Source organism: Schistocerca americana, chromosome X (assembly GCF_021461395.2).
Source record: "Schistocerca americana isolate TAMUIC-IGC-003095 chromosome X, iqSchAmer2.1, whole genome shotgun sequence".
Taxonomy (NCBI): Eukaryota; Metazoa; Arthropoda; class Insecta; order Orthoptera; family Acrididae; genus Schistocerca; species Schistocerca americana.
The window spans coordinates 653,085,276-653,104,141 of NC_060130.1; the positions used below are offsets into that span (position 1 = coordinate 653,085,276).

The window sequence follows — 18,866 nt, forward strand, 5'->3', positions numbered from 1 at the left end:
GTCACCTCTGCATCTCTAATCAGTTGCTCTTTACATCCTCGTGCTCCTTTGCAACAGCCTTATTGTTCTTCATTTATAATTTTGTTCTGTGTTGTATGTGTCATTAATTTCTGTGTAATAATAATAATAATAATAATAATAATAATTATTATTATTATTATTATTATTATTATTATTATTATTATTATTATTACTATTATTATATCAATGGTAATATTACTGTTGTTTTATTATATTTAATATTGAAGGTCTCTAAGAGAAATAAAAATCATATCATGGAAAGTTGTCACAAAAACCAGCTATAATTTAATCATACATTTCTTAATTTAAAGACTGAAAAATTATCATTAGTAGGTATATAGAATGTGTTTCTTGCAGTTTTCCAGGTGGATAGAATATTCAATCATCTTTCGTGCATGGACAGCAATATTCCTTCTTCCAATATTTTTGTTGATAACTGCACAGTGATCTTCAAGCTGAGTCAGTGACTGACTTATAACCACATGACACAATGACATACTGTAGAGTAAATACATGCGTATCAGAAGTATGACAAATTTCTGTTGATGTGATTAAAATACACTGTGTTACGATATGAATTACTGATAATATAAAAGTGATTAAGTTTGCAAATCAGAGATTTTTTTGGGTGAACAGAAAGCCATGCACCACATTCCTATGATCACTTCAGAGATGTCAAAATAGTACACATAGTACAGAGTCACTTCATGAGTCAATTAAATGTGCTTCATGTGAAAACAAAGACTCAACGCAGAAACAAATAGTGCAATGGATGAAATCTGAACAGCTCATAAGTCAGTTTTGTGCACCAAACAGAAGGACAGAGCATGATCTATCAACAAAGTTGGTATCAATTTTGAGTGTAAAACATGAATGTGCAAATGTGGAAAAACTGTTTCATGGGATGATCTACAATTTTGTAAATTATGTGTTGCACAGGATAGATTAGCATGGACAGCTGCATCAAACCAGTCTCAAGACTGAAGACCACAACAACAATGTGTAAATGGCTTAAAACTGAACACACACACAGAGGCACTGCAACGACTTCCTTCCAACAAAAACGAAGACATCCCACCACCAGATAATAAATTGTGTTAGGTGTCCAGGTGGATCACTAATATTGACTAGGGGAACAAAAACAAAGCATGTTTGAAAGAAAATAACTATTCAGACAGGTTTCAAATGCTACAATTAACAGGGATTGACATATCTTCTGAAGAATGAACAGCTATATGCATAAACAAGAATAAGGATTATGCAACAGACTGGAGTGGTAGGATATCAAGATGATGTACTGCCATTCTTCATGACAGCTGAATTTACTTTCTCAACGGTGTACATGGCTTTGTGAAAAACCACCTTATGAAATACACCACATGCAACATAGAACGTCTTGTGCAGGGAATGACTGGAGATTTGTTCATCAATGGTGGGCCTGAAAGTTTTTGGATGAAAATTGCTTTCACTTTCTGGATTACTCACATTATGCACAAAAACAAATTTATGTAAGTAAAATGCCTACAGATTTTTCAGATGTTAGATTTGCCTTCTGAACCACCAAAATTTCAATAAATTAATTTCAGTTCAATCATGACAAGTTTTACAACTTCTGTGATTCCACTGGGCTATAATTCACTATATAGTCAAGCAAAATCATGTTACCTATATGAAAATGTGTCTGTTTCTTAATGTTCACTTCTCCTTTTTTCTACTAGGGTTGCTGATCCATCATAAAACAAAATTACTGTCAAACTTACCAGAAGGCAAAACGAGCATTCTTGTCTCATCCAAGAGGAGAGGCCGATTGTCTTTCAACCACATGACACTGACTTCCAAAGACACATCAACAAAACAGTTAAAAAAAGCTGTTTGCCCTGGAAACACAATTATGTCTTTTGGAGGTGTTGATATCTGCAGTTGTGCTAAAAGGAAGAGAAAAGAAAATGGTATATATCAAATGAAAATATAAGTACACATGATTACGAACTGTGATACAAGCACAAAATTTTATTCTACTGAATGTCTCCAGGTGAGGCTATATAATTAACATATCCTCTTATGTTTTATGCAAGATATCTTAGAATATACACAGCAACACACAACAACAATTTATACAATCACTTATACATTAGCAAACATGACTCTACTACTGTATCCTGTAACAGTAACAACAGTGAATAGCAACCTGGCCCAGCTTTGCACAGGTAACTACAGCCAGGTGACTTGTCAGACATAGTGGTAATAAACTGCATACACAAACCTTCCTCATGAATCAGCCTGCCTGTTAGTGAAAGCCATATCAAAACTCCTACAGTAGTTTCCGGAATTAGCTTTCACATACAGACAGAAAAACATGGTGAGGGACTTAAAATTGTAATATGTATAGATACGACAAAAGGTACAGCTCTTGATTTCTTGGCTCCAAGTAAGTGATAAGTTAAATGTTAATCATAATTTCGGAAATTGTACTGTTTTAATGGAATGATTGTTTAGTAACTGCAAGTATGTCTGTCCACTAAAGTAACTGTAAGTAGTAGAGTCCGTATGGCGAAACAGCATGAGCAGCACTTGGTACCCATCACTCACTATGGAAGCACACACAAATGTATGCAGACAGCAGTCAGGAGTGTCTCATACCAGTAAAATGCCTGGCTGCACTCACATTCTGGACCGGAAATTATCATCATGTGACTTAACCCACCTGACTTCAGAGAACTGGTTGTATGTGTTCTACCATCCTGAAAGTAGCTTCAAAGAAGCTAGGTTTGTCTACTCCCACTATGCTGGCTTATTCTCATCTTGTTTCCTATTTTACTTATGTTTTATGTGGTAAACTACTACTGCTACTACTACTAAGCTGTTGCTAAATTACCCTAGAATAAGGCCCATATTAAAGGTGGGAAAAGAAAGAAGGCATAATAGGTACTCTTAAATGTGTCCCCCCCCCCCCCCCCCACACACACACACACACACACACACACGCACACACGACATCCATATTTTAAGTAGCATCGAAGCTGATGCTATTTAAATTTTCCACCATAAACTAACTGACGGAATTAATAAACACGCTCAGACAGATGGCTAGTCATACACTTACATCTCAAACTAACATGGTTGGCACACACTCGGCAGATATAAAGAAAGCTATTAAAAGTGGTTTCATCCTTCATAAATTAGGAACCAGTGAAAGTGAAAAACAGTTATGTAAGTGAAAAACAGTTGTTTACATGCTACACTTTCTTCTCTTAAACTTTTCTCCTTTGTATTAGTCTTTGTGGAAACCATCCTGTACATTAACAGTATTCCAGTGGCAAAAGATAACAGCCCAAGCTATCAAAGAAATATTGAATATGTGATTGAATCATATACGGTAGGCCATGCTTCTCAATGATTTATGATATTAATTGTATTACCACAGAATGCTTAAAAAAAAACACTTATTCCAAAAGCAATAAAATTTGGGTGAGTCATTATCATAAAGACATGATGAACACATTTGATAATAATCGAGATTTCGGTTTTAGTTTGAATAAATCTTCATAGTTTTAACTTTGCTGGAATAAAATCATGTAATACATAGTACTTTTGTAAAATGACTTTTGAAAATGAGGTAAGTCTATTTTTAAAAAAAGTAAAAACCATCTAATAACATACAAAGACATCAGAGATTTATTTTTTAAATTTTATAATGTTTTAAAAATTGGAGCAAAATAGCCCCTGGAGTGAGTTACTTTGCTCCACTTAATATAAGCGTTACTTTATGACAGGACAACAGCTCGTGGCAATGTTAACCTCTTTAAAATTTATTATGTTTTCTTATAGGACCAACATTTATGTATTTTTTGGTATTAAAGGAACAAAAATAATGAACATTCAGGATAGTGCAACTTTTTATTTTATTTCAGATGTAAAAAAGTAACAAACATGAACAAAATTTAGTGTTGTTTTGTTATCAAAGAAAAGGTCAGTGTTTCATTAGGTATGTTGGTGTGTCAAAATGTCAGTGACTACACTAAGAAAATATTTTGCACGAATTCATCACTATCGACCAACTTTAGAATTGAGAAAATGCCTGTTTCACTTATCCATTTTGAGGTGTTTATACCTTCAACTATTAACCATTCTGAGGGGTTTATACCTTCAACTACATCATCTCATTTCTGAAAAACACATCTTTATTTACAGGCCATTTCCAGTTATCAAGAGATGGCATCCTACTTTTTATGGTTGCACTATCTTCATTAAAACTTTCAATAATACCATGCTAATGTTTATTTTCTCACTGTGTAAGACAAACACACCAATCTCCTTTCTGATTGGCTTCAGTTTTTCCTATGGTTTTGATAGGCTCTCTTCATTCTCTGTAGATGCTGCTAACACTTCCATTTGATTTCTTCTATACAGTACCCAATCTTTGTCTAAATTTAACCATGAATTTGTTGTTCTAATAAGTCTTCATCACTAGAATAATCATGCACTGGCTGTATTTTTCCTTGTCTTAAGTCATTTACTAGTATCTGGCACTGGTTTAGAAATCTTGTGACATTCCAAAGCAAGTGTTCCATTTCTTACGGATTCCAGGTCCTAGCTCCCATTTACATTTGCATCATACTATAACAACATTAATCTCTTAGTAGTAATCATTTTCAATGTAATAAGATTCATCCCAAGTTGAATCAGATATAAAACAAAGTACTGAAAATACTGTTGTGGTTTTCTAGTAGAAAATACCGCATTTAATTGACAACAATTACCTCAAAAATACAGCAGTACACATTTTGTTAGCAGAAAATATCCAAGATAGTGAGTCGCAGAATAACTCAAACATATAAGCTAGTAGAAACTGTCAACTATTGAACAGAATCAAAACCATTCAGAAATGTTTACTAGAATATGTACTAGGCAAGGCTGAATCTTCTGTCAGAGTTCAGAGTTGGAAAAATGTTAACCTCCTATGGGCAAAGTACCCCCACTTTATGGTAATACATTTCTCAATATTTAACGGACAATGACAATGAACTTGACCACATACGTTACAACAAATGTTGACTACTGACTAATTTTGTGTCTATTTCTACAATGGGGACATGTGTGTTACAAAAATAGCAATCACGCGCTTTCTGTATTTCAGACAAAAGTTCTTAAGCACAACTGTAATTAGCATAGTACTTTTCCCCTTTCATAGCAGGCAGTCATCTCTCTCTCTCTCTCTCTCTCTCTCTCTCTCTCTCTCTCTCTCTTACCCTCACACACACACACACACACACACACACACACACACATATTTATTGGCCAACTGACCGACCAATTTCATCCCAACTGACTGCACTCAGTGATTCAGCACATTCATGTTGTTGTGATTTGTTTATCTTAAGTTCAATGTGTTTATGTTCTACGAGATCCTGCTTGATTTTACACAGAAACAAAAATGGGGTTTGCCCTGGTTGTTTCAAAGGTAACAAGGCCAAAAATGGCCGAGAGAAGGAAGTGGGCAAAGAAGTGGCTAATGCAAGGAAAGAAATTCACCCACATTCTGTTACTTAAGCAGTTGGGATCTCACGATTTTCATAATTATCTAAGAAGGGATGAACCATGCATTTTGGAGCTGCTGGATATCATCAAACCATTCTTAATGAACAAAAATACAGTCATGAGAGAGGCTGTAAGCTGCAAGGAGAGGCTGTTAACTGCTTTATGATTTCTAGCAAGTGGCAGAAGTTAAGAGGACTTCAAATTCAGTGCTGTTGTATCCCTACAATTTTTAACTAAAATGATTTCTGAAACCTGTAACTTGATTTATAAATGACTGAGGAAATACACCTTGTTAGAACAAAATAAATAAAACAAAAGATGTTCACATAAATGTTATTAATTTATTTATGTATGTAGTATAAAAGATGAAATACAAGTTTAACAAAAATTCATTTCAAATTTGAACATGGAAGGCTACACATGGTAGCACACATTATCTAATAAATACAACAGACACATAAGAAAAGACGCACTTAGTAACTGTTTGACCTGTAAAAAATAAAAAATAAAAATAAATAAAAACCACATATTTTCTCTTCATTGCAGAGAGACTGGATATAGACTGGACTCTTCTTCCTAACACTTATAGCAATGAAGCAAATGTGTGTATTGAATTAACGGTCATTAAATGTCGGATGTTTCAGTTTTTAGAGTTCATTTCCGGCAAGTATCGGAAATAAAACTGAAAAACAGAAATACAGAAGGTCGACAGACTTTTATTTTCTCTATACGCCACACGAAGACGTTATGGATTCACTAAAAAAAATGAAAAAAGTGCTTCATTATAGGGTTGAGAACTGTAGAATCCCGCCCAAATAGGTCAGGTGTGCACTACACATCAGAGGCTGCCACTCAGGTAGCTGACTGTGTGTAGGGTGCACGCAAGGATTTTTTAGATTAGGCGACTCTCCATCCAATTCAGATACCAATAGCTGTAGAAAACGCAAAAGTATCAGCATAAGAGTGAAAGAAATGCATCCCACAGGGGAGAGTATTAAATGCCTCGTGGTAAACTGTCGAAACATTCGCAACAAAAGCACTTATGAAAAGCAGGGGATCTCACATAATACTATGTACAGAAGGCTGGTTGAAACATGAAATTGATAGAAGTGAGACTTTGGGGGAAAATTTAAGTGTATATGGAAAAGATAGGAAAATGGGAAATTGAAGTGTATTTGTCACAGTAGACAAGAAGCTCAAATCCACCGAGATAGAAACTGAAGCTGCATGTGGGACTGATTGGGCAAGACTCAGTATCACAGGTAGTTATAACACAATAATTGCATCTTTCTATCGCCCCCCATACTCACCTCCTGATGTAACCAAAAACTTTACAGAAAACCTTTAGTTCACTTGTACGTAAGATCCCCAATCATACTGTAATCTTTGGTAAAGACTTTAATCGTCCAAAAATTAATTCGAAAAATTATAGTTTTGTTAGTGGTGGGCATGATAATACATCCTGTGGAACTACTAGATGTCTTCTCTGAAAACTACTTAGAACAGACAGTTAGGAACTCCACTCATGATGGAAATATATTGGATTTAATGGCAACAAATATACATGACATCTTTGAGGATTTCCACATCAAAACTGGTATCAGTGACCATGGCACAGTTGTGACAACAATGAAAAACAAGCAGAAAGATATATATTTTTTGTAAACTAGATAAAAGAATCAGTAATGTCATATCTCACTGAAGAACTTGAAACTTTCAGCACAGATCAGGAGCACAAAGAGAAATGCTGGCTCAAGTTTAAAAAAATAGTTGACCAAGCACTGGAAAGATATGTACCCAGTAAGGCAGTTCATAATGGAAGAGAGCCTCCATGGAATACAGTCAGTGTAAAGAAACTTCTAAAGAAACAGAGATTACTGCATAATATATGTAAAACAAAGTGTAGGACCATAAATAGAGATATTCTGAATGAAACCTGTTTGACTGTGAAGAGAACAATGTGTGATGCCTTCAATGAATACTGCAGCAGAATACTGTCAAATGACATTTCCCAAAATCCAAACAAATTCTGGTCATATGTAAATGCTGTTAGTGGCACCAAAGTTAGTGTCCAGTCCCTAGTGAATGAGACAGGAACTGAACTTGAGGGTAGCGAAGCAAAAACTGAAATGCTTAACTCTCTTTTCAAATGCTCCTTTACAAAGTAAAACGCAGGAGAATTGCTCCCATCTTAACCTGATATCACTGAAAAGGTGAATGAAATAAGTATTAGTGTTGAGCAACAGCTGAAATCATTAAAATTGGACAAAGCTCCAGGCGTCGATGGAATCCTTGACACTCTGTACTGAATTTGTGGCTGAGTTATCGCCTCTTCTGACTATAATCTATCATAGATCCCTTGAACAAAAAACCATACCCAGTTCTTGGAAAAAGGCACAGGTTACACAAATCTACAAGGGGGGTAGTAGAAGTGACTACAGCCCAATATCCTTGACACTGATTTGTTGTAGAATCTTAGAACATATTATGAGCTCAAAGAGAATGTACCTTTAACAGAATGACCTCCTCAATGCCAACTAGCATGGATTTTGAAAACATCAATCATGTGAAACCCAACTCACACTTTTCTCACATGACATACTGAAAGCTTTGGATCACGGCAACCAGGTAGATGCAGTGTTTTTTGATTCCCGAAAAGCATTTGGCTCAGTACTGCACCTATGCTTATTGTCAAAAGTACGATCATAGTGGGGTATTAAGTGAAATTGGTGACTAGACTGAGAACGTTTTGGTAGGGAGGACAGAGCAGGTTATCTTGCATGTAGAAATTCGGATGTGCCCCAGGGAAGTGTGTTGGGACCCTTGCTATTCAAGTTGTATATTAATGACCTTGCAGACACTATTAATAGTAAAATCTGGCTTTTTGCAAATGATGCGGTTATCCATAATGAAATACTATCTGAGAGAAGTTGCATAAATATTCAGTCAGATCTTGATAAGGTTTCAACAATGGGGGGGAGGGGGGGGGGGGCGCAGAGATATTGAACATAAACAGAGAAGTGCAGCATGAATGGTCACAGGTTTGTTTTATCTGTGGAAGTGTGTCACAGAGATACTGAAGGAACAGAACTGGCAGACCCCTGAAGACAGACGTTAACTATCCCGATTGCACTACAACCTCCTACGTATCACTCACCTAGGGTTAATGAGGATAAGCTTAGAATAATTACTGCATGCACAGAGGCATTCAAACAATCATTCTTCCTGCACTGCATATGTGAAATGGAACAGGAAGAAACCCTAATAACTGGTCCAATGAGACCTACCCTCTGCCATGTACCTCACAGTGGTTTGAGGAGTACACAGGTAGATGAAGATTAATGACATGTCAAATAATGTCAAAAATGAAATTTTGGAAAGAAATCGTGACAGTCCTTCTTCTGCGATTCAACTTGACGGATCGTCTGATGTTGCCAACTTAGCCATTTTGTCACTTTTCATCCATTATACACTGAAGCGCCAAAGAAACTGGTATAGGCACGTGTATTCAAATAAAGAGATATGTAAACAAGCAGAACATGGCGCTGTGGTCGGCAACACATATATAAGACAACAAGTGTCTGGCGCATTCGTTAGATCGGTTACTGCTGCTTCAATGGCAGGTCATCAAGATTTGAGTGAGTTTGAACGTGGTGTTATAGTTGGTGCACGAGCAATGGGACACAGCATCTCCGAGGTAGCAATAAAGTGGCGATTTTCCCATACGACCATTTCACGAGTGTACCGTGAATATCAAGAATCCAGTAAAACATCAAATCTCTGACATTGCCTGGCCAAAGAAGATCCTGCAAGAACAGGACCAACGATGTCTGAAAAGAATACTTCAACGTGACGGAAGTGCAACCTCTCCACAAATTGCTGCAGATTTCAATGCTGGGCCACCAACAAGTGTCAGTGTGCGAACCACTCACTGAAACATCATCGATATGGTCTTTCAGAGCCAAAGGCCCACTCGTGTACCCTTGATGACTGCACGACACAAAGCTTTATGCCTTGTCTGGGCCTGTCAACACCGACATTAGACTGGTGATGACTGGAAACGTGTTGCCTGGTCAGACGAGTCTCGTTTCAAATTGTAAGGAGCAGATGGATGTGTATGGGTATGGAGACAACCTTATGAATCCATGGACCCTGCATGTCAGCAAGGGACTGTTCAAGCTGGTCGAGGCACTGTAATGGTGTGAGGCGTGTGTAGTTAGAGTGATATGGGACCCCTGATACGTATAGATAAGACTCGCGACACGTATGTAAGCATCCTATCTGATCACCTGAATCCATTCATGTCCAGCAAGACAATGCAACACCCCACATGCCCAGAACTGCTGCAGAGTGGTTCCAGGAACACTCTTCTAAGTTTAAATACTTCCACTGGCCATCAAACTCCCCAAACATGAATATTATTGAGCATACCTGGGATGCCTTGCAATGTGCTGTTCAGAAGAGATCTCCACCCCCTCATACCCTTACAGATTTGTGGACAGCCCTGCAGGATTCATGGTCTCAATTCCCTCCAGCATTACTTCAGACATTAGTCAAGTCCATGCCACATCATTGTTGTGGCACTTATGTGCACCTGCAGGGGGCCTCAACAATATTAGGTAGGTGCACCAGTACCAGTTTCTTTGGCTCTTCAGAGTGTTAATGGGGGGCCTGTGGAAGAGGAGCAACTATTCTGCAGACCCTTAAAAGAGAGAACTATGGGAGAAGATACATTTCAGTTAAGCAACAAATACTTTCACGAAAATTCAACAGACTGGACTCATTGCTTAAGCATTTGTTCAGATGGTGCAAAATCTATGACAGGCTGTTATGCTAGGTTTGTTGCCTAAAGTGAAATTGGTACCACTGAACATATCTTGGACACACTGTTGCATTCACAGATAGGCTCTTGTTTCTAAAAGCATGCCTGATGGATTGAAATCTGTGCTGGATAATGCAGTGAAAATAATTAATTTTATTAATGCTCGCCCTAAAAATTCCTGCATCTTTGCAGTGCTTTGAGAGGAAATAGGAATCATTATCTCACACTGAAGTTAGGTGGCTATCTCCAGGTAGAACTACTTCCAGGCTGTATGAGCATAAAGACGAAGTTTAGGAAAAACCTTGAGAGAATATTTCCCTGCTACGTCCAATAACAACAACTGCATTTGCAATCCCTTGAAAGAGTATCAAAAATAAGTGTGTATGTACGCTAACTAAGCTAAACTGGAGGGGACTCCATTGGCTGCTCTTTACATACAATCATGTCTTCATGATCTACATAATCACCAAATGAATGTACTACTGAGGTACGTACAGTATGGAAGGACTGTAGCAAATGAGACAGCCTGGAAGTAGTTCTACCTGGAGATAGCCACCTAACTTCAGCGTGAGATAATGATTCCTATTTCCTCTCAAAGAACTGCAAAGATGAAGGAATTTTTAGGGCAAGCATTAATAAAATTAATTATTTTCACTGCATTATCCAGCACAGATTTCAATCCATCAGGCATGCTTTTAGAAACAAGAGCCTATCTGTGAATGCAACATTAATAAATGCAACATTAATAAAGGCAACAAAGTTTTAGAATCCACATTAAGCGTAAATGAAAAAGAGTACCTTCTTGAAATTTCCATTGATTTTCACTTACAGAAAAGTTATAAATCTTTGTCATTAATCGGGTTTTGGTTAAGTTTAATGGAGTTTCCAGCATTATCGAATAAATCCATAACAGTTTTATTACCCATTTCCTCCACATATTTGTGCAAAACGTCAATTTCTTCATGTGACTATTTAAGAAATAAATACAGAGAAAGACTTTGTGCTGAAAGCAGTTTGGGACTTTGTTTAACTTCTGTGGTTCCTGACTTCAAAGCTCTGTGCTATGGAAAGCAGACACAACCTTCTCACTGAATTCCAAGCGACAGATTATTGCAACTAGGCCTATAGATCATGTAACTTTCAAGCTGTAACTAGAATAATTTCTGATTTTAACCATTAAGGGTTAAGTTAAAGTTATTAAACTTTTTGCTTGGAATTAAATTTTATGCATGTGTGCTGTATGTATGTTTAAAAGTCAGTGGTTCATCCAACCCAGATCATCATAGAAGCAGTTCATGAGTCGAAAAAGGTTGGGAACTGCTGCTCTAAATGAACAGACTCAGGAGACAAATTTTGTACCTCAAATGTGTCTCATTTGCTACAGTCCTTCCATACTGTATGTACCTCAGTAGTACATTCATTTGGTGATTATGTAGATCATGAAGACATGATTGTACGTAAAGAGCAGCCAATGTAGTCCCCTGCAGTTTAGCTTAGTTAGCGTACATACACACACATTTTTGATACTCACATAACATTTTGTAGAATATTGTTGTGATAATATAATTTGGAGTGCTCTGCCTCTTGTATTAGAGTAGCTATATTCACAAACATGGCTGAAAGCAAGTACAGTACAAACCCGGTTAACCAAACTAAAGGGAGGTAAGCAGTTGCGGATAGAAATTTTTTTCTGTTAAGCCGTGAACATCTAATACTTGTACAATATTTTGTTTTGTTAATACAATACAGATTTTTGAAAGGTTTTGAAGTGCTGAAAAACTACAATTTCTTGGTTTGTCATTTCTTGCAAGTTGTCCGCGACAATCCATTCATTCGTCTTGCACATATCCAAGTCTTTGCATCTGGAAATTCTTTTTAGCATTTCAGTCAAGTTTTCAAAATTTTCCAAGTCTTCTCTGTAAAGAGCATCATACAGTTTTCTCCAGAAATTTTGAAGAGTTTCTGCTTTCACATTATTCCACACTTGGGCAAACCAGTAAATTATTTGTTTCTTATTTACTGACTTCACAGATTGATTCATGTTTTTGTTTTGCATGTCACTATCTTGCAGGATGGTTCTCAAATATTGCACATGGCTGTGCCTTTTAAATGTCATTATTATGCCTTATCCAGTGACTGAATTGCACTGGTAACACAACACAAATCAACATGTTTTAACTCTTAATGATACATAGGTGCATTTCCAATAAGTTCACCTTTTTAAGGAATTTTTTTTAGTTAATATCTTTACAACTTTCAGTACTACTGATCACTAAAACATTTGGCAAAGCATTCAAGAAGTTTTTGGTCTCTATAAAAACCTGGTAATGTATTTCAGGAACACTCTTAAATCCTAGAGGCTTTTCACCTTTCTGATAAGTATTGAGGGTAGTCTATGTGCCAGAAGTGATTGATGCCAAAAGAATCATTTTCTGTTCTTTTTTCATTTTGTGTGCTGGGGCAGACAATTCTTTGAAGGAAGTTAAGGATCCCGTAGGCAACATCTTAAAATCATCTTCACATTAACACCTGTTTCATCAGCAATATAAATATGGTCCTTAGTGTAGCCCCAACTATAATCATCAAACTCGTTTTCCAAACATCAACTGCATCTGGATCTGCAGATAACTTGCTGCCACATATATTAAGTTACAGAATGCCACATCTATTTTTAAACCTGTCTAACCATCCAGAGCTGGAAAATTGAATTTTTTCATCGCTCACCAAACAACTAAGTTAACATTTTTGCTTTTTCTTCATTTATACGGCCACTGAAAGGCATACCTTTTTCTCATTGTCAGGTGAACCAAAGATATAAAGAGCTTCACCAACATTTTGAAAGTCGTTGAAAAGACGTGGAATGATAGTAAAGAGATAGTATCGACAGCAATTGAGATATATATACTACATAAATTAATAAGTGATGGTACTGATCCCCCCCATGGTACACAAAATGGGTCAGATTGCTGTTGCAGAGGCAATGAAAAAAGCATGCCAAATTTAAAAGAACGTAAAATCCCCAAGATTGGCAAAGTTTTGCAGAAGTTCGAAATATAGCATGTGCTTCAAATGCGAGATGCTTTTAATAATTTCCACAATGAAACTCTGTCTCGGAATCTGGCAGAAAATCTGAAGAGATTCTGTCATACATAAAACACACCAGTGGCAAGACGCAATCAATACCTTCACTGCGCAATAACAATGGTGAAGTCACTGATGCCAGTGCCACTAAAGCAGAGTTATTAAACACGGTTTTCCGAAACTCCTTCATCAAAGATGACAAAGTAAATATTCTTGAATTCCAATCAAGAACTGCCAAGGTGAAAGACATATGAGGGGTGACTGAAAAGTAATGCCTCCACCTTCATAAACTCTTCAACAGTTGGCAGCATTGGTATGTGGCAGGTACTGGCTTCTTCCTTAGCCTCTTCTCTACAACTCCAGTTGGCGGGAAGCCTTAGCATTGAATGGTTGTGTTGTTACAGTGTGAAGTATGGAACCCTGCACAGACTGTCAGTCAATGTGATTTAAGCAACATGCAGTCACTGAATTCTTGACAGCAGAAGGTGTCACCCAAAGGAGATTCACCAGAGAATGAAAGCAGTTTATGGTGATTGTGTTGATGTGAGTACTGTGCATTGTTGGGCGAGTAAGTTTAAAGATGTTGAGGTGGGAACATCTGATCTGCGTGGCAAACAAAGAGTTGGAAGTCCTGTGACAGCAACCACCGAGTTTCACAAGCGAAATGTTGACAGATTGATTCAGGATGATCGTCGTATCACTCAGCGAGAAATTGCAAGCACAATCGGCATTTCACAAGAATGTGTGGGTCACAATATTGCTTTGTTTGGCTATCAGAAGATCTGTGCATGATGAGTACCCCGGATGCTTCACGCGCCACCACAGCAGAACTTCAGAGACTGAATCTCACCACCGTACGGCATCCTCCAAGCAGTTCAGATTTAGCACCATCTGATTCTGATTTCCATCTGTTTCTGATAATGAAAGACAATCTGCGGGGACATCATTACGCTTCTGATGAAGACATTGAGAGAACTGTGAGACTGTGGTTGCGGAAACAGTGTGTCAACTTCTTGTGTGACGGCTTCAGAAAACTTGTTCAACGTTGGCAGAAATGTATCCAATTGGCTGGTGATTATGTGGACAAGTAAATATTGGTAATTAAAGATGACATTCTAAGGATTATTTCTGCATTTGATTTATTAAAATATACCCATCCAAACCCAGTTAACGAAGGTGGAGGCATTACTTTTCATTCAACCCTCTTAGAAGTAGACATCCTCGGTGTAGCAAAGCAGCTTAAATCACTTAATAAAGGCAAGGCCTCCAGGCCAGATTGTACACCAGTCAGGTTCCTCTCAGAGTATGCTGATACAATAGCTCCATATTTAGCAATTATATACAACTGCTCGCTCACGGAAAGATCCGTACCTAAAGAATGGAAAATTGCTCAAGTCACACCAATACACAAAAACGGAAGTAGGAGTAATGTGCTGAATTACAGGCCAATATCACTAATGTCGATTTGCAGTAGGGTTTTGGAACATATACTGTATTTGAACATTATGAAGTACCTCAAAGAAAACGATTTATCGACACACAGTCAGCACAGATTCAGAAAATATTGTTCTTGCAAAACACAACTAGCTCCTTATACTCATGACGTAATGAGTGCTATCGACAGGGGATGTCATTGATTCCATATCTTTAGATTTCCAGAAGGCTTTTGACACCATTCCTCACAAGTGTCTTTTAACCAAACTGCATGCCTATGGAATATCACCTCAGTTGTGCGACTGGATTTGTGATTTCCTGTCAGAAAGGTCACAGTTCGTAGTAACAGGTAACAGATGGAAAGTCATCGAGTAAAACAGAAGTAATATCCGGCGATCCCGAAGGAAGTGTTATAGGCCCTCTATTGTCCCTGATCTATATTAACGACATAGGAGACAATATGAGTAGCCCTCTTAGATTATTTGCAGATGATGCTGTCATTTACCGTCTTGTGAAGTCATTGGATGACCAAAACAAATTGCAAAATGATTTAGATAAGATATCTGTATGGTGCAAAAAGTGGCAATTGACCCTGAATAAAGAAAAGTGTGAAGTTATTCACATGAGTACTAAAAGAAATCCACTGAATTTCCATTGCGCAATAAATAACATAAATCTGAAGGCTGTAAATTAAACTGAATACTTAGGGATTACTATTACAAATAACATAAACTGAAACGATCACATAGATAACATTGTGGGTAGTGCAAACCAAAGACTGCGATTCATTGGCAGAACACTTACAAGGTGCAACAGATTTACTAAAGAGACTGCTTACACTACACTTGTCCGCCCATTCTTGAGTACTGCTGTGCAGTTTGGGATTCGCATCAAGTAGGACTGATAGATAACATCGAAAAAGTTCAAAGAAGGGCGGCTCGTTTTGTATTGTCGCTAAATCGGAGAGATTGCGCCACAGACATGATATGTGAATTGGAGTGGGAATCATGAAAACAAAAACTTTACTGTATGTACATGTGTATGTTGTATGTATGTATATATGTAACACGAGTTGGGTAATATTTACTGTCTGTCAATGCGAGGGGATCTTCTCATGAAATTTCAATCACTAGGTTTCTCCTCCGATTGCGAAAACATTCTGTTGGCACTCACCTACATAGGAAGAAAAGATCATCACAATAAAATAAGAGAAATCAGGGCTCGCACAGAAAAATTTAAGTGCTCGTTTTTCTCGTGCGTCGTTCTAGAGTGGAACAGTAGAGAGACAGCTTCAAGGTGGTTCACTGAACCCTCTGCCAGGCACTTAATTGTGAATTGCAGAGTAATCATGTAGATGTAGATGAGATGTTTTCCGGGTTGTTCTGTGAAGATTTTTTACAGCTTGCTCTAGAAAGTTAGACTTCACCCATTCAGAAACAACAGAAACACCAACTCCATAATTAGCAACAACAGTTTTCAATAAACTTCCTTTTTCAGTTTCTTTGACAGCAACTAATTTATCAGGAAAAGTAGTCACAACATAATCCCGCTTAGGTGGCATAGCACAAAAAACACATGTATAACAGAAGTAAACAACCACCTGAATGATCTACTGTAGAAAGTGTAGCTATATTTAGACTGGTGAATCGGTGGCTGGAGAAACAACTCAAGGTTGGGCACCATTCTCTTCCCACTAGCTATAGAACACTCTCACTTTCTAATTATTTCTGTGCAGCACAGTATTAATTTTTTGTTTTGCGATGTTTCGAGGTGTTTTGGATAAGCCAAGTTTTGGATGACCTGAGCTCAGTTAACCGGGCCTTTATTGTATGTATGTTGGGTAATATTTACTGTCTGTCAAATGTTTAAGTATTCGCTACTTGGGCATCAGTCATCATCAACATTACTGGTTGTGAAAAATCCATATTTCTAAAAAAAGTAATAGTTTTTGTGAGTGATACTGTTCAGTATAGAGCATCATGCAAGAAATGTGAGAATGTTAATTCAGAAAAGCTGACATAATGTCTGATAACTGTCCTCATTAGTAAGGTAATTTCTCAAATCCTTCATACATCCATCCCTTAAATTCTATTGCCTTTTTCTACTCCCATTCGCCTGATTTCAGTCAATACTTTGTTCTTGCCTTTTTACTTTATGATTTATTGGGACAGGGCAAAAACACAATTTTCACCGGCATTATGGGGATGAAATGGGTCATCTGGCCAGTTAATCATTTGACATATGATCATTTTAGCATTTTAATTAGAGTTATTTCTCAGGAACCCAGAGGTTATCATAATAATTATTACTATGTGGGGGGAGGATTTGCAGATACAACTAGTACAGGCAACAGATGCCACTGAAATGTTAAAATACTGTACTTACGTGCCAAAGTGAGTGATGCCTTTCGGCTAACAACTGATCCAACATGTGGGAGTGAAGCAATACACTGGTAGTTTCCCTGTAATTCATCATAGGCAGCTGATCCAATGTGCACTGACAATGACCCATTATCAAGCCGTGACCTTTAAACACAAAAGAATATCACAAGATCAGGAATATTAAGGACAAGAATTGATCTTGAGGTTAAAACACTAAATAGTCAGTTTTGCACCTCTGTTTATGAAGCTGTCTACATGCAGAAAAAGAGGGTAAAGGAAAGTGTATAGCTCTCCGAAGTAAAGAATGAAGAACGCAACAAGTCCTGGCTGGAATGTAACTATACATGACCACAATCACATGAAAATTAAAACATTATATTTAAGTCTAAAATACATTTTACATTATTCTAATGAAATGGTTAATTTTACGATATCTACCTTTCTCATGTAAAGAAATGATAAGTTATAAAAATGAAGAAAGTTTAAAATGATATTACAACAAGTGACCAGTTAATAACAGATAAATATCAGTAATAAGAGTGAGGAATGGTGTGTAAATATAATTAGTTCACATGCAAGAACTATTTGATGTTGGTGAACTCCTGAGCTCATGACCTGGGTTTCAACATGAAGAAGAGTCTGAAAGTCTTGCAGATGTAGTGTCATTCAAAGCACACTAAAGATTATTCAATACTTAAGTAAAGCAGTCATCAATCCGAAGATTGTATCAAACACCACAGTGCTTTACTTGGGCATGGGCCTGTAGAGGTGGTATGTTATTGTCTGCCTCTGACCTCTGAACTGATTTATCAAGCCAGTTATGGGGGACCCACAGTTTAACGTGGAGTTTGAACCATCTACATCTACATCTATACTCCGCGAGCCACCTTGCGGTGCGTGGCGGAGGGTACTTATTGTACCACTATCTGATCCCCCCTTCCCTGTTCCATTCACGAATTGTGCGTGGGAAGAACGACTGCTTGTAAGTCTCCGTATTTGCTCTAATTTCTCGGATCTTTTCGTTGTGATCATTACGCGAGATATATGTGGGCGGTAGTAATATGTTGCCCATCTCTTCCCGGAATGTGCTCTCTCGTAATTTCGATAATAAACCTCTCCGTATTGCGTAACGCCTTTCTTGAAGTGTCCGCCACTGGAGCTTGTTCAGCATCTCCGTAACGCTCTCGAGCTGACTAAATGTCCCCATGACGAATCGCGCTGCTTTTCGCTGGATCATGTCTATCTCTTCTATTAATCCAACCTGGTAAGGGTCCCATACTGATGAGCAATACTCAAGAATCGGACGAACAAGCGTTTTGTAAGCTACTTCTTTCGTCGATGAGTCACATTTTCTTAGAATTCTTCCTATGAATCTCAACCTGGCGCCTGCTTTTCCCACTATTTGATTTATGTGATCATTCCACTTCAGATCGCTCCGGATAGTAACTCCTAAGTATTTTACGGTCGTTACCGCTTCCAATGATTTACCACCTATGGCATAATCGTACTGGAATGGATTTCTGCCCCTATGTATGCGCATTATATTACATTTATCTACGTTTAGGGAAAGCTGCCAGCTGTCGCACCAT

The 18,866-nt window shown here is 37.6% G+C and overlaps 1 protein-coding gene across 1 annotated transcript in view; it reads right to left on the reverse strand.

Moving 5' to 3' along the window:
* The window catches only part of LOC124554758 (neogenin), a 247,122-nt gene that overhangs the window by 179,387 nt on the left and 48,869 nt on the right, over positions 1-18,866 (reverse strand). The window contains exons 3-4 of the mRNA XM_047128409.1: positions 17,282-17,421; positions 1,782-1,946 (exon numbers count right to left, since the gene is read on the reverse strand). Coding sequence (XP_046984365.1) covers positions 1,782-1,946; positions 17,282-17,421 — 305 coding nt within the window. The remainder of the gene's footprint in view (positions 1-1,781; positions 1,947-17,281; positions 17,422-18,866) is intronic.